Here is a 27,804-nt window from a genome sequence, read left to right as displayed (position 1 = left end):
AAGCGCAGGTGGCACAAAGTGCAAGGACAACATAAGGATCCCAGTTCGAGGCCCCCGGCTCCCCACCTGCAGGGGTTCGCTTCACAAGCAGTGAAGCAGGTCTGCAGGTGTCTATCTTTCTCTCCCCCTCTGTCTTCCCCACCTCTCTCCATTTCTCTCTTTCCTATCAATGATATCAATAACAATAATAACTACAACAATAAAACAACAAGGGTAACAAAAGGGAATAAATAAATTTTTTAAAAAAAGAAATCTCATAAGCTTTTTGATAAAATAAAGGGCCACGTTTCTGAGTCAGAGAAGTAAAAAGAAAAGACTAATAGCAATGTCCCTTAGACTCTATACCTGAGGGGGAAAAAGACAAGTGCATATAAAACTAAAAAGGCCAAGGGTCCAGGCAGTAGCATATCTGGTTAAGTGCACTTATTATCATGCAGAAGGACCCAAAGTTCAAGCCTTTCCTCTCCCTACCTGGAAAGGGGGAGCTTCACTAGAAGTACAGCAAGTCTGCAGGTGTCTATCTTTCTCCCTCTCTTATCTCCTCTCCTCTCTCAATTCCTTTCTCTCTGATCAAGTATAATTGAAAGGAAATTGGAAAAAAAATGGCCACTGGGAGTGGCGGGTTTGTAATTTGGGCACAAGCACTAGCAATAACCTTGCTGGCAATCAAAAAAGAAAGGAAAAAAAAAGGCCAAAACCCTTAACAGAAATTGAGAGGAGGAGGAGAAGATAGGTAGAGAAATGCCTGCACACTTGCTTCACCACTTATGAAGCATCCCCCACTGCAGGTGGGGAGAGGGAGACCCAGGTCCTAATGCACAGTACTATGTGCACTTAACCAGGTGCACCACTGCCCAGCCCCTCACTTGTACTTCTTAAACTGTGCTTTACTTAAAACACTGAGTAGAAATTGATAGATGTATAAATCAATCCACTGGGACTTAGTTTTCAAATGTTCAGCAAAGTTCTGAAAATATAAGAACCTACTATTTGAGAAAACACAAAAATTTGCTTTCACAAAAGTGCAGGAAGAGTCTAACATACGTATCTATCTGATAGTACAATACAATACAAAAATTCTCAAACACACACACACACACACACACACACACATTTTTTTGTTGTCATCATCAAAGGCTTATCACTCTAAGCCAACATTTTTCAAATAAAAGGAGGTGGAGGAAAAGATACCACAAACATTCGTCTTCTTCCAGTGTGGTGGAGGGTGGACTCAAACCTAGGTCATGTGCATGCTAAAGCAGGCATATTATCCACATAAACTACCTTGCCTGCTTAGTTATTTCCACTTAGTAACATAATTACATAATTACTACAAATCTATCAATTTCCATTAGCACATTTTCAAATAAACACATAACTTAAAATTTATCACGATTTAAGCACAGCAAAACATCTGATGCATTTGAAGACAGTACTGTTCACTGACAAATCTCTAGTTCTGTCCAGTGGCTGTAAGTACCACAAGAGGGAGCCCTATTCACAAGTAAGAAAGGAAGTGAAATTCTAACAAAAGCTTTTAGAAAATCATAGAAAAACACTGTATTATGTGGTTCTTTAAAAAATAAATAAATAAATTGTTACTAAGTGTGTGAATGGCAAGAATCATATGAAAACTGACCCCAAAAAAAGTCAGTAAATGGTAATGAATGTATATACTTACATCTCATTTTTTTATGATAAGTACTGAGTTAAGCTTAATGATAGACATGGCACTAAAAATCAATGTACATTTTCTAAGCTCGAATAATTTAAAGAAAATAAAATTATGTGGTCCACTTCCCGAAGTGGCGCACTGGATAAGGCATTGGACTCTCAAGCACGAGGTCCCGAGTTCAATCCCCAACAGCACATGTACTAGAATGATATCTGGTTCTTTCTCTCTCTCCTGTCATTTCTCATAAATAAATAAAATCTTTTTAAAAATAAATAAAATTATAATCACTATAGTTAGTTATTATAAATTCTACATAGTAATAGACACGCCAAATATGCACTAGAATACCTAAGAGTTTATCAATTTAGCATACTTTAATACTTGCCGATAATAGGCATAAACAAAAAATTATACTAGCAATAAAGGCAAAACATTAAATTTTATAACTAGAGTTGCCATGTGATAAAGATATGAAAATTCTTCCCCTTCCTAAATACAGACCCAATGTAACAACCAATTACAAAATTACTACAATTACTACTTCCTGATTACTGATTGAGGACTCAACTGAAATTAATGTCCAATTCTTAGCACAAAAAAGATTTTGTACTTATTACTGAAACTCCACACCATATTACAATTAAAAGTAAGAATATTCTTTAAAATGCCTTTTCATAAATAGTGAATGACTACTGGATGGTTTCATTCATATATAGTATATTAATAACAAAAACAGAAAAACATACGACAATAATATCAAAATGACTCTGAGGCTAGTTTCTATTAAAGTATAGTGTTGGTGATTATCAGACAGAATGAGGAGAAGCGGGGGGGGGGAAGGTAGCATGGTGATGGCACTGGATCTCTGCTGGCAAGCGTAATTAGTAGCATATACATATATGGGTTTGAAATTATACTTCTCAACTCTTAAAATATTGGTTTACAGTATCATATTGTACTCGGTTTCAAGGATGATGGGATACTGGACCATGGTATAGTACCACTTTAGAGGTGAAGAACTATAGTTTCAAAACATCTACAGCCTTGTAAACCAAGGTTACCTCAAAAACAAATTTTTTTTTTACAATTTCTTTTATTTTTTTTTATTCATAAAAAGGAAACATTGACAAAACCATAGGATAAGAGGGGTACAACACCACACAATTCCCACTACAAGAAGTGCATATTCTATCCCCTCCCCATAGCTTTCCTATTCTTTAACCCTCTGGGAGTATGGACCCAGGGTCATTGTGGGATGCAGAATGTGGAAGGTCTGGCTTCTGTAATTATTTCCCTGCTGAACATGGGCAATGAAGAGGTCAATCCTTACTCCCAGCCTGCCTCTCTCTTTCCCTGGTGGGGCGGGGCTCTAAGGAAGCCATCCTTCAGGACACATTGGTGGGGTTATCTGTCCAGGGAATAGATTCAAAAATATAAAAAACAGGTTCAAACTTCAAAAACTTACCTGGCTTTTATTTGGCTTTTCCTAGCAGCTGCTTTACTAGCAGTCATGGGTTCAGGAAGAGTTGAAGGAATAGAAGAATTCTTGAAAGAAAAAAAAAAAAAAGACAAAATCTCATTTTAGTTTTTATTTTAGCTGCAGGAAGATTTATTTAAAATACTACAGACATATATATATATATGTGTGTGTGTGTGTGTGTGTGTGTGTGTGTGTGTGTGTGTGTGTGTGTGTGTGTGTGTGTGTATATATATATATTTTTTTTCCTCCAGGGTTATTGCCGGGCTCGGTGCCTGCACCATGAAACCACCACTCCTGGAGGCGATTTTTCCCCCTTTTGTTGCCCTTGTTGTTGTAGCCTCGTTGTGGTTATTATTATTACTATTGTTGATGTTGTTCGTTGTTGGATAGGACAGAGAGAAATGGAGAGAGGAGGGGAAGACAGAGAGGGGGAGAAAAAGATAGACACCTGCAGACCTGTCTCACCGCCTGTGAAGCAACTCCCCTGCAAGTGGGGAGCCGGGGACAGGAACCGGGATCCTTACGCCAGTCCTTGCACTTTATGCCACGTGCGCTCAACCCACTGTGCCACCGCCCGACCCCCTACAGATATATTCTTAAACTTAGGAATTACAGTCTGCCTGTAAGATGCCATTAGTTTCACAACAGATACCCTCAAATTATTCAAACAAATTTGCCAGATTTAATCTACAAATATCACTGTTATACAAATGTCACTTTAATATTACTATTCCACAGAAACCTTTGAAAAATAAGCAGAACCATTTCACATCTACTTAACAAGTAGGAAAACCTTGGTAAAAAGCTAAATTGCAGGGGGCCAGGCAGTGGCATATTGGGTTAAGTGCATATGGTACAAAGTGCAAGGACCTGCACAAGGATCTCAGTTTGAGCTCCCAGTTCCCCACCTGGGGGGGGGGGGGAGGCTTCACAAGCAGTGAAACAGGTCTGCAAGTCTCTCTCTTTCTCTCTCCCTATCTTCCCCTCTCCTGTCAATTTCTCTCTGTCCTATCCAATAAAAAATGGGGGGAAAGGCAGTCAGGAGCAGTGGATTCATAGTGCAGGCACTGAGTATGTGCACTTAACTGGGTGCATCACTGCCCAGCCCCAATGCAAATAATTTTAATGATACTGCTTGTAAAATCAAGAAAAAGTCAAGAGTAGAGGCTCAAATCATTTATCCGTATTCTATACTGTTTGGTTTATAGCAGGTGCTCAACAAATGCTAGCTAAATAAAAATATTAAAATCTAGTCAAGTGTCAGAAAGGTTGCTTTCATTAATAGAATGTTAGAATTGTATGATATCACCAAAGTAATAACCCTGAGGTAAGGGGTAGACATGCAGCTTCCTGGGACAGTGGGGGGTGGGAGTGGGTGGGAGGGACGGGTCACAGTCTTTTGGTGGTGGGAATGGTGTTTATGTACACTCCTAGCAAAATGTAGACATATACATCACTAGTTAATTAATATGAGAGGGGGAAAATTAATTGTATGTCTCGAAGTTTTTCAAAACACAAACTGAATCTTTTCTCAATATATGCAGTGTAATTGATATGCAGACTCTCTCAAAAGCCTAGACCAAGTAGATCAGAAGCAACCAATAGCACAGCTATATACAAGATACTGAGTACTGTACAGCAAACCCTAACAAAAGGACTTTTCAAAGTTAACCCAATTACCAAATAATGTGATGATAACATTAACTATCGATTGTCTTTTTGAACCCTAAGACAGCAGGAACCTCACATCTCCACTATAGAGCCTCTACTTCCCCCAGTCCTGGAACCATTGGATAGGGCCAACTTTCCCATATGCCTCTCCCAATCCATATCAAATAATATTGCATCTGCCGATCACAACCTAACCAACACAACGATTGCCACCTCAACATGCTTCACTTCAGACTGTGTCCAGAGACTTCACGTGTGGAATGACAACCCTTCAGCTTCATTACTCGGGTGAGACCTTTCCTTTCATAGTATACTCTAATTCCATCCCAGGTGGTTCACTTTCTAACAAAGTCCCAAAACCTAGATATACACCAGTTTCTGTGAGAGAGAGCATATGTTCACACGTATCCGTAAACTACTACAAAATATATACCTGAAAGCAGAAGTACACTAGAGTTTGCAGTGAGTATTCCCCTAACACTACCTCTCCACTATTCCAAGCTTTGGGTCCAGGATTGCTCAACAACTTGTTTGGCTTCGTATGTTAACTCTCTTTTCAGTCACCAGGTTCCAGATGTCATCAGGATGCCGGCCAGGCTTCCCTGGACTGAAGACCCCACCAATGTGTCCTGGAGCTCAGCTTCCCCAGAGACACACCTTACTAGGGAAAGAGAGAGGCAGACTGGGAGTATGGACCGACCAGTCAACGTTCATGTTCAGCGGGGAAGCAATTACAGAAGCCAGACCTTCTACCTTCTGCAACCCACAATGACCCTGGGTCCATGCTCCCAGAGGGACAGAGAATGGGAAAGCTATCAGGGGAGGGGGTGGGATATGGAGATTGGGTGGTGGGAATTGTGTGGAGTTGTACCCCTCCTACCCTATGGCTTTGTTAATTAATACTTTCTTAAATTAAATAAATAAATAAATAAATAAATAAATAATAAATAAATAAATAAATAATAAAAAGAATTGTATGATATTCAGCTTCAACGGTGAATGTACTTTATTGACATAGGGCTTCAAAAAAAACAAAAGGAAAAGATGCAAATTTCCATTTTTTTCTCTTGGGATAGGGGAGAGGATTAAGGTATCCACAAAGGAAAATTTATTAAGAACAAGATAAGTCAGAATGATCTTGACAAAATGAGAGTTTTGTACAACAGGTGATGATTCCAGAAATGTATTAAAATTAACATAGATTTGCTATATGGAGTTCACCTAATATGTAGTTAAATACAGCCATGAAGTCAACAAAATGCAAGCCTAGGGCCAGAAGGTGGTGCACCTGGTACACACTACAGTGCACAAGGATCCAAGTTCAAGCCCCTGGTACCCATCTGCAGGGGGAAAGCTTCAAGAGTGTTAAAACTGCAGGTGACTCTCTGTTTCTCTCCCTCCCTCTTTACCTCCCCCTTCCCTCTCAATATCTGTGTCTATCCAATCACAAACAAATAAATAAATAAAATTTAAAAAGAAATGCAAAGCCTTTGAGCCAAATAAACTATTACCGATTCAACACCTTCCATAAACTTAGTACTAGGATTTTCATGTTATTTGTAACCTTCATAATGGTTATTATTTTCTTTACATGAAAATACAGGATATTGCAGCAACAAATGCTGGAGAGGCTGTGGAGACAAAGGAACCCTTCTGCACTGCAGGTGGGAATGTAAATTGGTCCAACCAATTACATTACTGTTCTGTGGAGAACAGTCTGGAGAACTCTCAGAAGGCTAGAAATGGACCTACCCTATGATCCTGCAATTCCTCTCCTAGGGATGTAGCCCAAGGACTCCATAAAACCCAACCAAAAAGATATGTGAACTCCTATATTCACAGCAGCACAATTCGTAATAGCTAAAACCTGGAAGCAACCCAGGTGCTCAACAACAGATGAGTGGCTGAGAAACCCGTGGCATATATACACAATGGAATACTACGCAGCTATTAAGAACCCACCTTTTATGACCCATCTTGGATGGAGCAAGAAGGAATTATGTTAAGTGAGCTACATCTCAAAGATAAAGATGAGTATGGGATGATCCCACTCATAAACAGAAGTTGTGAAAGAAGAACAGAAAGAGAAACTCAAAGCAGGATTTGATGGAGTTTGGAGTTGGGCACCAAAGTAAAAATCTCTGGTTTGAGGGTGGATGTTTGACCTCACTGTGTGTGTGTGTGTGTGGGGGGGGGGGGGGGGGAGACACTTTGAAAGTGGATGTTCTGCTTCACTGGGGGTTGGGGGGATGGAATGGGAAACAGTCTTTTAGTGGTGGGAATAGTGTTTATGTACTATTATGTACTATTAACTTGTAGCCATATAAATCACTAATTAATATGAGAGGGGGAAAATTGATTAACTGTCTCAAACTTTTTAATGCACAGACCATAGGTTGAGTCTTTGAAATGCTGACTCTCTTAAAAGCTTAGACCAGGGAGAACAGAAGCAACCAGTGGCATTACTCTGTAAGACACAAATATATACAAATGTCAAAGGGCATAAATTATGGTGATGTCACGTATGATACAGCAAATCCTAACAAAAGGATTTTCAAAATTAACCCAACTGCCAAATAACTTGATTACAGCAATAACTATCTCTTGCCTTCTTAATCCCTAAGACAACAGGAACTTCCTGCTTCCTCTAGAGTCTTTATTTCCCCCAGTCCTGGAACCTCTAGGGTGGGACTCACTCTTCTGCATGGCTGTCTCAGTTCATACCAAATGATATTGCAGCTGCTGATATCCCAACCTACTCAACGCAATGAATACCACCTCAGCATGCTTCACTTCAGACTGTGTCCAGAAACATCAGGTGTAGAATGTCAACCCTTCAGCCTCTTTACTTAGGTGAGACCTTTCCTTTCATAGGATTCTCTAATTCCATTTCAGGTGGTTCACTTCCTAGCAAAGTCCCAAAACCTAGATATAGACCAGGTCCCATGATATAGGGCATATATATGTTCAAATGTATCCATAAATTAGGGCAAAATATATACCCGAAAGCAAAAGTGCGAAATGGTCTGCTCTGAGTCAATATATGCAGCAAGCAAGTAGAAAGACCTAAAAAGACACCATAAAGTTCCTAATGAAATAGTGTCTACTTAGACTTAGATACCCCCCTCACCTACTTCCTATTATACTTCCCTCACTCACTCACTCCAAAGCTAACCTTATCAAAGTAAGGGCTGCAAAAGCTGAATAAGGGCAAGAAACTGGCATACTTTAACCATGATTCTTTAGTCACTATCAGGCCTTCCCATCAGCTTGGGCCCTAGTTGAGGAGTTCTGAGATTCCCAAACAGACATGATGGGCTTATACCTCAAATAGATCCCTCTCTCGATTGTTACTGGTCATCTCTATCAGGAACAACACAATAGACCCCTTTGTGGGCCCCCATAGGACCATGCCCTCAACTTGGATCAACAGTGGTAGAGAATGGGAGGCTGGACAACAAACTCTATGTTCCACCTGAGGAAGATGGGTCCTGAAAATGGGGCAGCTTGGAACATTCCTACTCATGACCACAGAATGTGAGCTCAGATCTACAGGGATACAGAGGTCACGTGACATAGGCTCCTAAGCTGAATATGGGCCCCAGATCAGGTCAAATCGATGGGGTTTAAAGTCAACAATATTTATACACCTTTCCCATATTTGGGAGCTACTCTCTTCCCTGATGCAGCTTTCTGGTCCTTTTCCCAGCCATGACATCATCTCCCCAGACAAAAACTTGGATCCAAAGCATATCAGATGTCAGGCTCAGGAAAGAAAAAAAAAAAGAAAAGAAAAGAAAGAAAAAACTAATACAGTCATGGGCCCTTTGGAATATAACTAAAATAGGCCTACTAACTATCTACAAAATGAAGACCCCCCCAACTCTTCATTTGAATTATTCCAGCCTTTAGGTTCATGATTAGTCAACAATTTGTTTGGCTTTAGATGTTAACTCTTTTTTTCAGCCACCAGGTTCCAGATGCTACCATGATGCCAACTGGACTTCCCTGGGCAGATAGCCCCACCAATGTATCCTGGAGCCTCACTACCCCAGAACCCCGCCCCCACTAGGTAAAGAGAGAGACAGGCTGGAAGTAAGGATCGACCTGTAAATGCCCATGTTGAGCGGGGAAGCAATTATAGGAGCTAGACCTTCCACCTTCTACACCCCATAATGAACCTGGGTCCATACTCCCAGAAGATTAAAGAATAGGAAAGCTATGGGGGGGGGGGGGATACGGAGTTCTGGTGGTGGGAATTGTGTGAAGTTGTACCCCTCTTATCCTATGGTTTTTGTCAGTGTTTCCTTTTTATAAATAAAAATTAAAAAAAAAAAAACAGAGGAAACTTCCCAAACAGATGGAAAAAGCAACTGATAATAGAAAATTAAATCCAGATCTTTCCATAAAGAATATCTGTGCTCAAAGTATGAAGCGCAAGGATCCCAGTTCAAGCCTTCAGCTCCCTGCCTGCAGAGGGGTCGCTTCACAAGCAGTGAAGCAGGTTTGCAGGTGTCTTATCTCTCTCTCTCTCTCTCTCTCTCTCCCTCTTTATCTACCCCCCTCTCAATTTTTCTGTCCTATTCAAAAAAGAAAAAATGGCTGTAGGCACTGAGCCCAGCGATAACCCTAGAGGTTAAAAAAGAATGTCTGTGCTCTTTATCTCAACAAAATCTCTCAGTATAGAGTGCTCAGTATCTCAGTTCTTTATAACATCCCAAGTTACTAACATCCACCCACCATCTAGCAATCATTTTTAAAAACATTATATTTATTTCACAAGACACAGGAGACAATCACATGAAGAATGAGACTTCAGAGCCCCACTCCGGCACAAGAGCAAGTAACTTCAGCAAATGTGCAAGTCCTAAGATCTTCCAATACAACTATTTCCTAGCTACTGTAGCAATAATTTTAAAATAATTAGGCAAAATGAGTTCATTAATTTGTGCAGTTCAGGGAAATGAAAATACAGTGACTACAATGAAAGCACAATGAAGAATAGCCTGCACTGCCATACAATTTATAAAAGATACCCTGGACACCTTGGTGTAAAGTATAGGAAATATGGTTTCATATCAAAATACTACTCATATGCACACTATTAGTCTTCCTGTCATGAAACAAGTACCTACGAAAGTGGATGTGTGCATGTATAGTGAGTGTACTTATATGTACACATATATATACACACACACACATATATATACATATACACACATAATAAAGTAAATCAACAATTTATATCCTACTTACATTGATGTTGGAAACCGGGCAATCCTTTTTGGCAAATTTAAATGCAAAATATGAAACTTGAAAGATATCAGGTCTGTGCTCTGGATCAAGCTCAAGCATGAATCCTGTAAGAATATTTCAAAATTTCAACAAGTTTCATGAACAACTATTACATATGGAAATAGTAAAAACACAATAGAATTATTTCTGTTCTAAGTGATGATACTAAGAAACTCTGTTAATGTTTATAGAAAATAAGGAAACTTCTTTTACATAGAAATTCAAGTCGGGGAGGGCAGTAGAGCAGTAGGTTAAGCGCACATGCTGCAAAGCGCAAGAACCCGCTCAGGGATACAGTTCGAGCCCCTCAGCCCCCACCTGCTGGGGAAGTCACTTCATAGGCAGTGAAGCAGGTCTGTAGATGTCTGTCTTTTTCTCTCCTTCATTGTCTTCCCCTCCTCTCTCAATTTCTCTCTGTCCTATCCAACAACAACGACAGCATCAAAAATAAAAACAACGACGATGATAAAACAGCATGGCAACAAAGGGGGGAAAATGGCCTCCAGGAGCAGTGGATTCGTAGTGCAGGCACTGAGCCCCAGCAATAACCCTAGAGGTAAAAATAAAAATAAAAAAAGGAAAAAAAATAAAAATTCAAGTGGGGCCAAGCGGTGGTGCACCAAGTTAAGAGAGCATACATTACGGTCAGGTGGTAGCACAGTGGGTAAAGCGCAGGTGGCGCAAAGTGCAAGGACCACGTAAGGATCCCAGTTCGAGCCCCGGTACCCCAGCTGCAGGGGGTCGCTTCACAAGTGGTGAAGCAGGTCTGCAGATGTCTGTCTTTCTCTCCCCCTGTTTTCCCCTCCTCTCTCCATTTCTCTCTGTCCGGTCCAGCAATGACGACATCAATAATAACCACAACAACAAAGACAACAAAAGGGAATAAATAAATAAATATTTTTAAAATGTATATTAAAAAATGGGGAGTTGGGCGGTAGCACAGCGGGTTATGGGCACGTGGTGCAAAGCGCAAGGACCGGTGTAAGGATCCCTGCTCAAGCACCTGGCTCCCCACCTGCAGGGGAGTCACTTCACAAGCGGTGAAGCAGGTCTGCAGGTGTCTATCTGTCTCTTCCCCTCCTGTCTTCCCCTCCATTTCTCTCTGTCCTATCCAACAACGACAACAATTAAAAAAGCAAGGGCAACGAAAGGGAATAAGTAAATAAATAAATACTAAAAAAAAGAACAAAAATTTATTTTAAAAACCACACATTACAGTGCACAAGGATGCAAGTTAAAGCCCCTGTTCCCCACCTGCAGGGGGGGTAGCTTCATAAGTGGTGAAGTAGGACTGCAGCTGTCTCTGTCTCTCTCTTCTTGTCTCCCTCTCCCCTCTCAAATTTCTGTCTCTACTCAATAATAAATAAATTATTTTTAAAAGAAATAAATTCAAAGAGACCAACAAAAAGTCACAAAACAGCTCTGTGAGAAGTATAAATTACAATATAAAAATATTCTTCTGGGATCCTGGTGGTGGCACATTTGGTTGAGTGCACACATTACAGTGTGCAAAGACCTGGGTTTAAGCCCCTGGTTCCCACCTGGAGGGGGGAAGCTTCACACGTGGTGAAGTAGGGCTGCAGGTGTCTCTCTGTTTCTTTCCCTATCTCTTCTCCTCCTCTCTCAATTTCTGTCTCTATACAATAATAAATAAAATTTAAAAATTTAAAAATATTCTTCTGAAAAAAGTGAAGCAAACAAAAAGTTAGTCTAGTGAACACTGGAGAATTAGCCAAAAAACTCAATCATAGTAGGAATTTTTATTATCATCTCTGTCCAAAATAACTATTTTTTTAAATATTTATTTATTCCCTTTTGTTGCCCTTGTTGTTTTATTGTTGTAGTTACTGTTGGATAAGACAGAGAGAAATGGAGACAGGAGAGGAGACAGAGAGGAGGAAAGAAAGATAGACACCTGCAGACCTGCTTCACCGCTTGTGATCCCCTACAGGTGGGAAGCCAGGGGCTCGAACCGGGATCCTTATGCCGGTCCTTGCGCTTTACACCACCTGAGCTTAACTCACTGCGCTACCTCCTGACTCCCACCTCTACCAATTTTTAAAGGATCCTGAATCAATGGGAAAAGACTAATTTGTATACATTAAAATCTACACAGACAAGTGGGACAAAATTGACATGTTATTTCCATACTTTCTCCCTTTGCTGATGAAAACTATATTCAACGTAGTTTTGAATTTCACACCCATGTCACATTCAGACATAAGAGCAGGCTCTTATGGTGCTACTAAGAGAAAAATTCACACCAACATTAACAGCATTGCATAAAAACTCTGTTTAATCAAAATGACAACTACAATGTGTCTTTCATTGGATAACATAGAAATTTACAATTTTACAAGAAAGCTGACATTTCCAAATCTAAAAACTAAAAAGGTTTATATTTGGTTAAGACGTGTTCATGCTCTGTTTCACTGATTAATCCTGGGTTCTAATAATTATAAAATCTTTGTGAAACTTACAGTATTAGAGAATATTCTGGTTTGTTCATGAAATTATATAGAGAATAAAATACATAAAATTATAAAGTAAAATGAGTTAAACATTCCTTTTCAATTTAAGTAATATTTGAATAAACAACATTTAATACATCTATATTATATACCATATTATTTATAAATATGTGGGGGGGGTTTTGCTAAAAAAATTAAGTTGGTTGACAAGGACATTAACAACTAACATAAACTTAACAAATCTACATGGGGAACTTAGTTGGAAAAAACTACATGTAACTTAATTTTACATATCCTTAAAGGATAATATGTATCATTTATTAATTTGATTTTTACTATTTCACTGCCATGATAGATGAGAGTTTAATTCTAGTATTTATGTGTTTGCATTCAACAGCACTCAGGAAAATTCAAGTATTATCATCCAAAATGATTTTTATCCTAATATCAACAGGTAGTAAATGTTTTTAAAATAATAACAGTACATGAAATGAGGATAAATCTAGACTTAACTGTAAAATCTTACTCATATATTTCTTTTTTTAATTTTTATTTAGTTATTATTGGATAGACAAGAGAGAAATTGAGAGGGGAGGGAGAGAGAGTGGGAGTAGAGGAGACAGACAGACACCTACAGCCCTGCTTCACCACTTATTAGTGGTGAATGTAGGACAAGATTTAGCTCTCAGCATCTTGCTGTCAACATAAATAGGGCAACATAATCTATTACATAAATCACAGCATCTTTAACACAAAAACAAAACCAGGTGCTAAGGAAAAAGCACTATTCCTGACACTAATAGCAAATTCTCCTTTGAGACTTTCTAAAAATAGCTCAGGAAACTGCGATGTCTTTATAGAACGGCAAAAAAATGCCACAGGGTCATGCTTATTCCAGATAGATCAGTGATCTATCACTTGAATTCAGATTGGCAGAAGGAAATCTGAGGGGTAGAAGTCAAGAATATACTTCTCCCTTAGACACAAAGGTGATGCAATGATCTTAGCACATTCCTTGTGTGTGAACAACAGCATTTGATCCCAGGCCAATATAAGATAGTGAGCTTTTCCACAGGCTAGAAGTACTTTTCATAATTCATTTAAATTTCATAGTAATCCCATGAGGTAGCTACTTTTATTAAGCCCATTGTAGAAAAATGATTGAGATAAATGGAAGTGCTCAGTGTTTTGTACCAAGTAAGCGCTGTAAGCCAAGTCCCTCTGAATCCAAAGGCCTTGGCTGTTAATATCCACAATGAACTTTCTACTACTTTACAACACAGAAGCTGAGAGAAAGCCCAAGGAGTACCTTTCTGCTCACTAATCATGTTAACTATGCTTGTCATTCTCCTCTAAATATTCTCAGCTCTAAGATCCAGAAATGAAAAGAATTTCCCTATCTCCTAATCCACTAGCATTGCTTGTCCATTGAAAAACTGAACAAAAGCTGAGAAGTGAAATTCCAAATCACTGACTCTGCTGCCTCTAAGGAAAAAGTGTACAGAAAAAAGAGAAAAATAATTGAACTGGGCTTTAAAATAGGTAACAGTAACTAACCTTGATCAAATTAATGAGAATCAAAAATTTATTCAAACAAGTGTTATATATATATATAACCACACTAGTGTTAACAAAAATTTGGCATGGCAATTTCTTTGTCAAAAATCCTACGTTATAGAAAGTAGGTGTATGGGGCCAGGCAATGGTGAACCTGGCTGAGCGCACACATTATCATGCACTTCATGAGTGATGAAGCAGTGCTCCAAGTGTCTCTCTCTCTTCCTTCTTTATCTTACCTCCCCCTGAATTTCTCTTTTTTTTTTCAGCTTTGTTTCTTTTATTCTATTTGTCTTATTAAAATAAAATATAGGATTAAAAAGACTTATTTAAAAAAAAAAAGAAAATAGATATACTAGTAAAACTATTAACACTGATAAATTTTTTCTATCCTTTACCTCAGAGTAACAAGTGGAAGCATATTATATTGCAAGAATATATAATTAACAATAAAAAGCTATATTATGAAATAACTATAAGTACAGACAAATCCTGAGGTTATCTGAATGCAAAATTTATCAGAAAACAGTATTATTAATTAAGCATTATTAAAGCAAATAGCAATACTGACATAGAATACTGAAAAAACAGGTAAAATCACATAAACATGCAAGTAAAACAAGTCAAAAAATATAAACATATAGTAGATTAAGTTTTTTGTTGCTGTTTATTTGTTTTTAATCTTTACTTTGAGGGGCCAGAAAGACAGTTCAACTAGCTGGGCATGTGCCTTGCCTTGTCATGAACAAGGTCTAAGTCCCATCCATGGCAATACACAAGGAGGTACAAGGAGAGCAGTCACTCCTAGTGCTGTGCTATGTTACTCAAGCTCTCTCTCCTATCTCAGCCTTCTACCTGCCTATCTAGATGGAAAAGAGAGCCAGAGTGGTGAAACTGTACATGCATGAAGCTGTGGTTTTACAGCCAAAAAAAAAAAAAAAAAAACTACTTTGCTAAATTTACTATTGAAATGTATATTTTAAAGATAAAGTGCATAAGAAAACATTAATAGGAGATAAAATATATAAAATTGAAACTTGGCCATTTTTACTTTACTCGGTCTTTTTTTCATTTCTGTCTAGTTCTCAGGAATAAGTTCAAAAACATTACTAATAAAAGGACCAAATTTGTACTAACACTGATAAGAACTAAAATCTGTACATGTATAGACATATTAACAAAGAAAGCATACAATGCACAGTAGGAAAAAATGTAGAAACACAAAGTAGAACTTAGACTGGGTATGGCATATTGCACCAAAGTAAAGGACTTTGGGGAGGGCAGGGGGCTTTCAGGTCCTGGTGTCCCATACTGGATGTTGACCTATGCTGGTGGTGAGAGTGTTCTGCACAAAACAGAAATTTTACATACACACCAATAACTGTATTAACTGTGAATCATTAGTCCCCATAATAAAAATTAAAAAATATTAAAAGAAAAATGTAGAGGCTAAAATCAACAATGTTTAGCTTTTCCATCTTCTCATGACACACAATACACATGCACACATAAACACAGAGAAGACATGCAAATAAGAGTTGGAACCAAGCAACCATACAAGAAAATAAGATTATATTACTTTAAGTAAATTATATCATTAGTCAGGGTATGTCCAGTCTCTCAGGCAGTATAATCCAATGAAAACATTCAGAGTCTTTAAGACACTGCAAAATGCCTCCCCAAATCCTCCATTCAATTGCAATTATACTATATTTAACAACAAAATACTACCAGTCAAATAATTGTTAAGGGTTTTGACAAAAGGTTAAACTTTGCCACAAGTAATAGCCAAAGTAAATCCCTCAATCTATTCTTTCAGCATTCCAATTAGTGAGTGTTCTTCCACACTTTGGATGCCCTCATTTCTGAACAATACAAAGGGAAAATAGGGTGGGCAGTGGCATACTCAGCTGAGCACATTACCACGCTCAACAACCCAGTTCAAGACCCAGTCCCCACCAGGACGGGAGAACCTTCAGGAGTGGTAAAGCAGGTCTGCAGCCCTCTCTCTCTCCCCATCCCTCACCCCCTCTCAACTTCTCTGTCCTGTCAAATAAATAAAACAAATAATAAAAAGGGGAAACAACTGCATAAGACAGAGTGGACTACAGATCTAATATTTATTTAAATACATCCTAAAGATTTGCTTTCATACCAATTGATACTGCATCTGCTAATCTCAACCTAATCAATGCAACTAGTTCCACCTAGGCATGTTTGACTTCAAACTATGTCCAGAGACATCAGGTGTGGAATGTCAACCCTTCAGCTTCATTATTCTTCATTATTCATAATCCTAACTCATAGGACTCTAACTCCAGTTCAGGTGGTGCACTTCCTAACAAAACCTCAAAACATAGATATAGACCAGGCCCATGAGACAGCGTATATGTACACATGTATCCATAAGTTAGGGGAAAATATATACCTTAAAGCAAAAGTGCACAGTAGTTAACAGTGAGTGACTCAATAAATACAAGTAGAAAGTCCTAAAAAAGACATCATAAAGTACCTAATGAAATAGTCATACTCAGGAGTTCCAGTGATAACCCAAGTGGCAAAATAAAAAAATAAAATCCAAAAAAAAAAAAAAAAAGAAATAGTCATACTCAGACCTAGATGCCCTCCTTACCTAACCTACTTTCTGTTGGTATGCTTCTAAAAACCCCTTCTGTTTCATTAGTTTAATACCCCCTGCTTAACACTGTATTCTACTTACATAACTACTGTATTCTATTTACAAAACCACTGCAGGACATTGGTTCAATCCCCACTGGTTCATGATATGTTTTTGCTCTGCCCCTCTCCTTGTCACACTCTGATTTTCACCAGTCACTTTTCTCTCCACCCTCTCTATGTCACATCCTGTTCACACCCTACTTGGGAAGTATATATAAAGACAACATTGTTCGTTTTAGTTTAGTTTAGCTTAGCTCGGCTTGGATTGTGCTGCGTCCTGCATGAATAAAGAGATACTGCGTACAACCCAGCCATGAGTCCCGGGTCGTCTGTTACCCACCCGTGAAGCCAGGCCGGCGAAAACAACAACTTTCGATTTCACTTCCCTCAATTTCTCCAAGGCTAACCTTGTCAGACAAAGTAAAGACTACAAAAGCTGAATAAGGGCAAGAGACCAGCATACTTTAATGATGGCTCTTTGGTCACTACCAGGTCACCCCATCACCCAGGGCCCTAGTCAGAGAATCCTGACATTCCCACATAGACATGATGGGCTTAGACCTCTTAACAGACTCATTTCCACTGTCACTGCCATCTCCATCAGGAACAACATAATGGACCTCTTTGTAGGCCCCTACAGGACCTTTCCCTCAATGTGAATCAACAATGGTAGGGACTACCCCATTCTCTAAAGGGAGGTTGGGCAACGTATCTACCACTCAAGGAAGATGGATCCTGAAATTAGTGCAGCCTAGAATGTCCCTAGCCATGACCACAGAATTTGAGATCAGACCTGCAGGGATGCAGAGGTTACACAGGCTCCTGCTACAAGTATGGGCCACAGATCAAATCGATGGGGTTTACAGTTAACAATATTTATATACCTTTCCCATATTTGGGAGCTACTTTCTTCTCTGATCCAGCTTTCTAGTCCTTTTTCCAACTCTGACACCATCTCTCCAGATAGTACCTTTGGTCCACCTGCATATTAGATGTCAAACTCAGGCAAAAACTAGTTAAGTCATGGGCCCCTTGGAATATACCTAAAATAGACCTACTAGGTTTTTCCAAAATAGAAACCCCAAATCTCACTTTCTATATTCTTGCCTTTAGATTCCTGATTATTTAACAATTTGTTCTGCTTCATATCTTAATGTTTTTTTCAGCCACCAAATTGTAGATGCTACTATGACACCAGCCTGATTTCCTGGAAAGACAACCTCACCAATGTGTCCTGAAACCCTATCTCTCCAGAGACCCGCCCCATTAGGGAAAAAGAGAGACATGCTGGGAGTATGGATCAACTGCCAACACCCATGTCTAGCTAAGAAGTAGTTACAGAAGCCAAACCTCCCACCTTCTGCACCCCATAATGTCCTGGGTCCATGCTCCCAGAGAGATAACAAATAGGAAAGCTATTAAGGGAGGGGATGGGATATGGAGTTCAGGAGGTAGGAATTGTATGGAATTGTACCCGTCTTATCCTATGGTCATGTCAATATTTCCATTTTATAAATAAAAATTATAAAAATTTAAAAAAAGAACAGAAATGCTTTCAAGGGAAGGAATGGGTAACAGAATTCTGGTGGTAGGAACTGTGTGCAATTGTACCCCTCTTATCCAATGGTCTTGTCAATATTTCCATTTTATTAATAAATTTAAAAATGCAAAAAGAAAAAAGATTTGTTTTGTTCACAATCAGCAAAGTGGAATTAAAAAGATAATAGGGCTAGTGGGAGCTATCAGGGCAGGAAGAGAACCAGTGGTAGTGAACAGGACTTGTATGTAAGTTCCAATTGCAGCACCACCAATAGTTTAGAACTTAAGTGGTACTCTATCTAAAAGAAGGGGGGTGGTTTTTTGTTTTTTAACTAATAATTGACTTTGGGAATAGGCGAGATAGCATAATGGTTATGCAAAAGGACTTCATGCCTGAGGCCCCCAATGTTCCATGTTCAATCCCTACTATCAATATATGCCAGAACTGATAAATGCTCTGGTTATAAAAATACTAAAGTCAGTGTAAATAAATATTTTACTATTTATTTTTACAAAAGAGAGAGACTAGAGCACTGCTCAGCTCTGGCTTACGGTGGTTGTCAGGAACTGAATTTGGGCCTTTAGACATACAAATCTGGTTCTCAGATTCCTAGATGTATCTCCCTAGTGCAATAATAATAAAAAAATGGCTAATACAAAAAAACAGAGTTGGGACAGACTCTGAAAAACTATACAACTCTGCCACCAGAGCACTGGAAAAAAAAAAAAAATTAATAGTTATCCAGAAAGTTAACCTGGACTGACTTGGCAGATAGATAGAGGGTACCACAAAAATAGAAAAACACACTAAGGGGGCCAGGTGGGGTACGTCTGGTTGAGTACACATGTTATTATGCATAAGGATCTGGTTTCAAGACCCTGGTTCCACCTGCAGGGGGAAAGCTTCACAAGCAGTGAAGCTGTGCTATAGATGTCTATCTGCCCCCCCATCCCTGGCAATTTCTGTCTCTATCCAATAAACAATTATTTTTTTAAAAGAAAAACACAACTCAATAAGAGGGGAAGGTACTCAATGGGGGGAGGTGTGGGAGGAGGGTGAAACGCTGAGCCAGTGACCTTATTCAGTGTTCCCGTTAGAAAGAATCACACAAGAAGGATTCAGAGGACCTAGTGGGGGTTGTATTGTTATATGGGAATCTGGGGAATGTTATGCATGTACAAACTATTGTACTTACTGTTGAGTGTAAAACTTTAATTCCCTAATAAAAAAAAATAGTACTAAAAAAAAAAAAGTCACACAACACTGAGTAGACCTCTTTGGAGAGAAAAGCCCAGTTACAAGCACTAATAATCAATGTTGTATAAGAGCGGAAAGACTTAATGCTGGCCATGAACAGCCAAACTCAGGGCTATTTTCAACCCCCTGCAAGTGCTAATACCACTTTATACTATCCATTACTCTGGCTCCCCTTGCCTAAGAAAAACATTCCACATGAAGCAATGTAATTTTTGTGCTAAACTAACAATTTTCAACATGTATGAGTAAACCCACATTTTAAGATATAGTGTACTTAAATCACCAAAATGAAACTAGAGATATTTTTTAATATTCCATTTTCTTTTGAGCATTTTTCATTTGGAGTACTTGTACTTTTCTGTTTTATTTTGAATTTAATGTTAACAAATTCATCTTCAGAGTTCCTGAGATGAATGTCTAATTTAGATTACCCATTCTAGTGTTACAAGTAAAATCACTTGTTTTCAACAAGTACATCATTTAAGTCTTTAATTTCTCTCAAATGCTTGCTTAAGGTTTGATGTCGAGACTTACTCTAACTTATTTTGTTCACACATGGTCAATGCAGTTTATATATCCATCACTTTTCCCACTGAGCTACAGTGCTATCTTCATCATATAAACATCAGATACATTTAAGTTGACCTTTTTATGGCTGAGGCTGAAGCCCATGATGGGAATATTAAAAATGGGGGGGGGGGGTAGAAATACTAGTAATACTCAAACATTAAAAGATGGTTTTTAAATACTGAAGTTTTCTGATATTTTGAATTTCTGGTTGTTTCTCCAACACTAATTTCTTTATAGTGCACAAAGAATCAAGTGATGGTATCTATCAAGAGAAAATAGACTGGTAGACAGCTCATCTAATACAGCACATACTTTACCATGTGCAAGAATCAGGGATCAAGACATTACATACAAGCACCACCATTCACAGCACCAAAAAGAAGCTCCAGGAATGGTAAAGCAGTGTTGTGGTATCTCTCCAGATGTCTTTCTGTCTATATGTGAAATACCAAGAAAAAACAGTACAACTAAAGCAGTGGAATTACAGAGGCCCCAGCAAGGAAGGGAGGGGGGAGGAAGAGGGAGAGGGAGAGAGAGAGGGAGAGAGAGAGGGAGAGAGAGGGAGAGAGAGGGAGGGAGAGGGAGAGGGAGAGGGAGAGGGAGAGGGAGAGGGAGAGGGAGAGGGAGAGGGAGAGGGAGAGGGAGAGGGAGAGGGAGTGGGAGAGGGAGAGGAATTTCACAAGAAGCTGAAAAGAAAACTCAGGAATTCTTTATAAGACAGGGTCCCAGAGTATAACATTTGATTTTATATAGCAGTTGTCTTCCAACAGCTTTTGTATCATCAATAAAGAAGTCTTCCCCCCCCAAAAAATGGAAGATTAGCATTACTTTGATTCAAAGAGGTAACATGAATATTTAAACTTCAAAAACAAGAGATTAAATAATTCTATCTTGTAAGCTTCTCCAGAAAAAAAAACTTCCTTAATTACATACTATCTGAGTGCTATTACAACTATTTAGTAGATTAAAAATATCCATGAACTAGGGAGTCAGGCTATAGTGCAGCGGGCTAAGCACAGGTGGCGCAAAGCACAAGGACCGGCATAAGGATCCTGGTTCGAGCTCCCGGCTCCCCACCTGCAGGGGAGTCGCTTCACAAGCGGTGAAGCAGGTCTGCAGGTGTCTATCTTTCTCTCCCCCTCTCTGTCTCCGTCTTCTCTCTCCATTTCTTTCTGTCCTATCCAACAACGACAACAACAATAACTAAAACAATAAAGCAACAAGGGCAACAAAAAGGGAATAAATAAATATTAAAAAATATATATCCATGAACTAAACAGTAATTACATTAATCTCATTCTTGGAAAAGTCTTTATATGAACATCTTTTCAAAATGTTATTTCTTTACTAAAGATATAAAAAATTGTAAGACATGAAATTAAAAGGCTAGGTTTAGATAAAGGGATAAAAATAAAAGACCCTAAGTACAATCTTATATTTTTTCAAGTACTTACTTATTAAGCAATGTAAGTTGTGGGAGTAACGAGAGTTATCTGGGATAGTGAAGTTGCCATCACAGATAGCAACCTGACTCTCGCCAAAAGGAAGAGTAAAGAAACAAAGTTTATACAGCAAACATCCCAGTGCCTGTAAAACAAAAAAGTATGAATAGCATCAGAACACAAGTAATCAACCACGAGACATAAAAATTAGCCAAAACCAATCGAAATTTTAATGGGGGCAGAGGTTCACTAACAACTCAGTGCACAAACTCAGTCAGTCATTCACAAACTGTTTAAACAAATCAACATGCTTAATTCCTGAAAATTTTAAGTATCTCATTTCTGAATTCTTCTATCACACCTGTGGCCAGGTGACTGAGTTAATGCTACCACAAAACTTGACATGTATAATAATTAAAATTAGAAGTGACTGGCTCTTTTAGAAAAACACTACTATTTCTCCTACAAGGGAAAAATTGATTTAGTTCATAACTAACACATAACTAAATAAGTAAAGGGCTCCTTCTAGCAGTATGTTGTAAAAGATTCACTGTGAAATGTATTTTAAAACCCTTGGATTCCAAGTATAAGTCAGACAGTATAAATGTGAAATAAACTTACTGGACAACCATCAATACATTTTTTTGTTGTTATAATTATTGTTTTTATTGATGTCGTCATTGATGGATAGGACAGAGAGAAATGGAGAGAGGAGAGGAAGACAGAGAAGGGGAAAGAAAAGATAGACACCTGCAGACCTGCTTCACCACCTGTGAAGAGACTCCCCTGCAGGTAAGGGATCGAACCAGGATCCTTATGCAGGTCCTTGCAATTTGCGCCAGATACATTTTTATTGATTATTCATTAATCATGCTATTTCACAGTCCTATAATTTGAATTCTATATGATGTCACAATTGAACCTAAGTAATTCATATTAAAATTAAAATTCTAGAAGTGTTCCATCTGGTTCACTTGAATGGCTTTATGGACATCACTGCACCAACTATCTAGCAGTAGGTAAGCACTAATAAGTAAAAGCTGAAAACATCCAGATGCTGGCAATGTGGTCTTACAAGTTCTATCTGGCAAAGAATTGGAAGTTTCTAGCTAATATGCTATCAGCTTAAGCCTGTGAATGAGTAGTAAGATGTAATTAAAAAAAAAAAAAAGTTGTAAGTCATAGGGTAGAGCCTAGGAAATGGCTCATCCAGTAAAGTGCCCATCTCACCATGAAAGGACCCAGGTTCCAAACCCGAACAAAGGAGTGCACTATGCAAAAGGAGAAACAGTACTATATCTACCCTCTCTGTTTTCTTCTTCCTCTCTACCTTTCACCTTCCATTTGGAAGAGCAAAACAAAACAAAAATACAGTCTGCTAGGGACAGAGGAATCATGCAGGCATGAAATCCTAGCGAAGTCCTGCCGGGGGGGAGGGGGGAAGAGTCACATATCTTAAGAGTAAAGGACCATTTTTAACTCTAAACATACTATACAAAACTATCCAGCCCATAGTACACAATTACATCAGCAATACAAGCATCTGACCTTTTAATCTAAAAAATTAGCATATCAACTTGGACTCTTTCCAGTTACCAACTTAGCAAACCCAACTAATAAATTCAGAACTTTTTTATTATAAAGATCAAGTTCAACAATATTAAATGATAAAATATTATTTTCAATAATTCCTAATAAAAAGGGTCTAGTGGCTCTAGAAATTCAGTAACATTACTGAGTTGCTATTATATGGCTGAGAAAACAGTAAAGAATCTAAGGAATAGAAATAAGCAGTTTGAAGTGATTTTTTCTTTATGGAAGATATTTTCAGTATTTATGCAGTATTTATTAAAACTTTTATGATTTTTTCTATATGGAAGATATTTTCAGTATTTATGCAGCAAATTAAGCATGAGACTGCCTTAAAAGCACTATAAAATGACTTATAGTGAAAAACCTGCATTAATTTAAAATTTCTACTATCCAGGCAGAAGAGAATCACATTGTAGCCAATTTAACATTAACAAATCTTTTCCCTTTTTTTTGGTTCCATAATAAAAGTAAATGTTGTGGACAAAACGATGCAGCAGCTCCCATATCCCAGGTTCAATCCCTACACCATCATAAACCAAAGCTGAGCAGTGCTCTGGCAAAAAAAAAAAAAAAAAAGAATGATGCAGCAAAAACAGATTTCACTTCCAGTTCTAAAAATACTAGCCTTCTAACATAAAAATTCAATTACTTATCAGTCATCTGTATCAATAATTCAATCCAGATATATGGACTAAATGATAAAGAAGTTAACCAATATGATATAGAAGTTAACCAATGACTATACCTGGAAGAAAAAAAAGTCTTACTTATGCTATTTTTCATTAAAATTATCCTAAAATAGGGATAGAGGGCAGAAGGCAGTGGTAGAGTGCATGCTTAAGCATGCAGGTGACCATGGGTTCAATTCCTGGCACAAGGGGGGGATCATAAAACAAGCACAGAAAATTGTCTAAATAATTACATAACTCTTCATCTGCACTATTCCAACCTTTAGGTCCATGATAGTTCAACAATTTGTTTGGCTTTGTATGTTAACTCTCTTTTCAGCCACCAGATTCCAGATGCTAGCAGGATGTGACCAGACTTCCCTGGACAGACAACCCCACCAATGTGTCCTGGAGCTCCACTTCCCCAGAGCCCTTTCCCACTAGGGATAGAGAGAGGCAGACTGGGAGTATGGATCGACCAGTCAACACCCGTGTTTAGTGGGGAAGCATTACAGGAGCCAGACCTTCCACCTTCTGCATCCCACAATGACCTGAGGTGCATACTCCCAGAGGGTTAAAGAATAGGAAAACTTGGGGGTCAGGCGGTAGCACAGGGGGCTAAGTGCAAGTGGCACAAAGCACAAGGACCAACATAAGAATAGGAAAGCTATCAGGGGAGGGGATGGGATATGGAGTTCTGGTAGTGGAAATTATGTGAAGCTGTACCCCACTTATCCTATGGTTTAGTCAATGTTTCCTTTTTATAAATAAAAAAATTTAAAAAATTAAATTTTAAAAATAAATAATTACATTGCATGTGTCTACAGCTTTTCTATACTATCAGTATGATAACAAACACCTCATCACAGACCCCTGCAAACGTCAACCCGGCTTTGACCTAGCACATTATGATTGGGCTCTCCTCAATAGCTATCAAACAGGCCATGGCCGGTGCACCGCTATGTTCCACCGCTGGGGAGCCAGAGACGACCTGAACTGCCCCTGCAGCTACAGACAGACTATGACCCACATAGTCAACTACTGCCACCTCTCCAGATTCAAAGGAGATCTCAAAACTTTACATCAGGCTCAACCTGACGCTGTTAACTGGCTACGGAAGAAGGGCAAACGCTAGAAGAAGTATGATAAAATTAACTACAGGGAGTCAGGTGGTAGAACAGCGGGTTAAGCACAGGTGGCAGGAAGCACAAGGACCGGCTGAAGGATCCTGGTTCAAGCCCCCAGCTCCCACCTGGAGAGGAGTCGCTTCGCAGGCGGTGAAACAGGTCTGCAGGTGTCTATCTTTCTCTCCTCCTCTCTGTCTTCCCCTCCTCTCTCCATTTCTCTGTCCTATCTAACAATGATGACATCAATAACAACAATAATAACTACAACAACAATAAAAAAACAAGGGCAAAAAAGGGGGAAATAATTATAAATAAAATTATTTTTTAATTAGCTAAAAATAACCACTCATATAAACTAAATTAAAGGAGGGGGTGGCGGGAATACCATGATAAAAGGTAAAAATGCTGAATTATATGGAAGTCTCTATTTGGTTTTTTAACACCTAAACTTTCCGGGAGTCGGGCTGTAGTGCAGCGGGTTAAGCGCAGGTGGCGCAAAGCACAAGGACGGGCATAAGGATCCTGGTTCGAACCTTGGCTCCCCACCTGCAGGGGAGTCGCTTCACAGGCGGTGAAGCAGGTCTGCAGGTGTCTATCTTTCTCTCCTCCTCTCTGTCTTCCCCTCCTCTCTCCATTTCTCTCTGTCCTATCCAACAACAACAACAACAATAATAACTACAACAATAAAACAACAAAGGCAACAAAAGGGAATAAATAAAATAAATATTAAAAAAAAAAAACACCTAAACTTTCCATCTCATCAAGATAAAAATGTTCTAATTTTCCTTTCCTGGTTAAGAAGCTCAACTAAACAACACTTTTGTTCCTATCAGAGAATATCTTTGGGAGCAAATAATTAACTGAACTTGGTTTTTTAAGATTTGACCACAGGGTCAGCAAAACAGTTCACTTAGAGTACTGCTTTGTCATGTATGTGACCCAAGTTCAAGCCTAGGCCCCACTGCACTGAAGGAAACTTCCATGTTGTGGTCTACTTCACTTTCTCTAACTAAAAACAGTAATAACAGACAGGCGGGTAAACAGATATAGTTAGGGAAAATGTCAGTCTTTCTTAGACTCACCCAGATATCAGCCTTCGTGGTGATGGGTTTCCCTCCATAGAGGTTGATCATTTCAGGAGCTCTGTATGACAGAGTTGTATACCTGGCAGAAAATAAGTGAAATATAGTGAAGATAGAAAAACTAAGAGACAAGTACTACATGGTTTGTACAGAAAATACAAGAAACTTTTAGTTTCAATAAAACTATCTGGAAATACTGTTTTTTAAAGCTTATTTAAAATTCATCAAGTATTAAACAATATAAAACATCTATACACATTCTGATCCAACAAAACTTAATTTTAACAGAAAAATCTTAAAGATAGTATATGCAAGTAACTTAAATTATTTTCTAAATACAAATTGACTATATTTAATGTCTTATTTTATTAACTTATAATTAGTAGATGATATTTATATTAGGAAAAACAAAGTATACTCTCAAAATTTAATGTATGTTTATAAGATATGATAGGCCTCTCAAAATTGATCTATTAAATTTAATTTACATTTTTGTTAAGGAGCTTTTTTAAAAAAACTCCAATAGGGTTGCACATGCATGGAAGTAAATCACCACGTTTACTGTGATGACTGGTATTTTTAAAAGTGTAACTACTTCGAACTCTACTAGCATACATATAATACTGATTGTAACTGTAATGTATTTGGAATTAAAAAACAAAGTGAATAAATATTTACCAATATAAAATCTTAAATTTATTATGGACAAAATAATTTAGTAAGGCACTGCTCAATTTTATGACAGAAAGTATTGAAATATGGAAGTATTTTCTATGTTATAGCATAATTCAAAGTTCATTTTGAATATCTGCATTTTATTTTACAAGAAATATCCTACAGTGCAGTCTACCATCTTTTTCTAAACTGCCTTGATCAGTGAGTTTTATGAATGATATCACTACAGAGGAAAAATCTAAGAAGCCAGAATATAAACTGCATGAGAACAAAAGAAGACTTTTGTTCACTGTGTACTACAACACCAAGAAGAGTGTACAAAACATTGCATATCCTGAGTGAGTCACCTGGTAACTAAGATAAATTCTTAGGTCATTAGCTCTGAACTGAATAATAATAACAACAACAACAACACACTTAAGCATACACACACACACACACACACACACACACACACATCCCTCATGAGTTAGAGCTATCTCAAAGGAAAAATTCCACCAAACACTTTACATCAGATCTCAACATAAAGTAAAATTTTTAACGAGTCAGACTCTTGAACAGTCACTATCTATCAAAATCCACACAAGTATTTTTATTTGTTCTTTTATTTGTAGAGCCAGGAAGTTAAGCATGTGCAATTTCACCTCTTCTGGGCTTTTTTTTTTTTTTTTAATTTTTATTTATAAAAAGGAAACACTGACAAAAGCCACAGGATAAGATGGGTACAACTCCACACAATTCCCACCACCAGAACTCTGTATCCCCTCCGCTCTCCTGATAGCCTTCCTATTCTTTATCCCTCTGAAGTATGGAACCAGGGTCATTATGGGGTGCAGAAGGTGGATGGTCTGGTTTTTGTAATTGCTTCCCTGCTTAACATGGGCATTGACAGGTTGATCCATACTCCCAATGGGGCTGACTTTTTCATTCAGATAGAGACCCAAAGAGAGAAACCACAATGAGACCGTATAAGGGCTTCCCCTGGTAACATGATGCTCCCACGTAGTGCCCAGGAGCCAAGC

The 27,804-nt window shown here is 38.3% G+C and overlaps 1 protein-coding gene across 2 annotated transcripts in view; it reads right to left on the bottom strand.

The window, feature by feature from the left end:
• BMP2K (BMP2 inducible kinase) overlaps positions 1–27,804 on the bottom strand; it is a 135,234-nt gene that overhangs the window by 53,764 nt on the left and 53,666 nt on the right. For both annotated transcript variants that reach the window (XM_060187921.1, XM_060187923.1), the window contains exons 6-9: positions 26,108–26,189; positions 21,650–21,782; positions 10,083–10,186; positions 3,141–3,220 (exon numbers count right to left, since the gene is read on the bottom strand). In XM_060187921.1, the coding sequence (XP_060043904.1) occupies positions 3,141–3,220; positions 10,083–10,186; positions 21,650–21,782; positions 26,108–26,189 (399 nt within the window). The remainder of the gene's footprint in view (positions 1–3,140; positions 3,221–10,082; positions 10,187–21,649; positions 21,783–26,107; positions 26,190–27,804) is intronic.

The sequence above is a fragment of the Erinaceus europaeus genome, chromosome 3 (assembly GCF_950295315.1).
Source record: "Erinaceus europaeus chromosome 3, mEriEur2.1, whole genome shotgun sequence".
Lineage (NCBI taxonomy): Eukaryota > Metazoa > Chordata > Mammalia > Eulipotyphla > Erinaceidae > Erinaceus > Erinaceus europaeus.
Note: the sequence above shows the minus strand (reverse complement) of the source record. Positions and strands in the feature narration are given on the sequence as shown.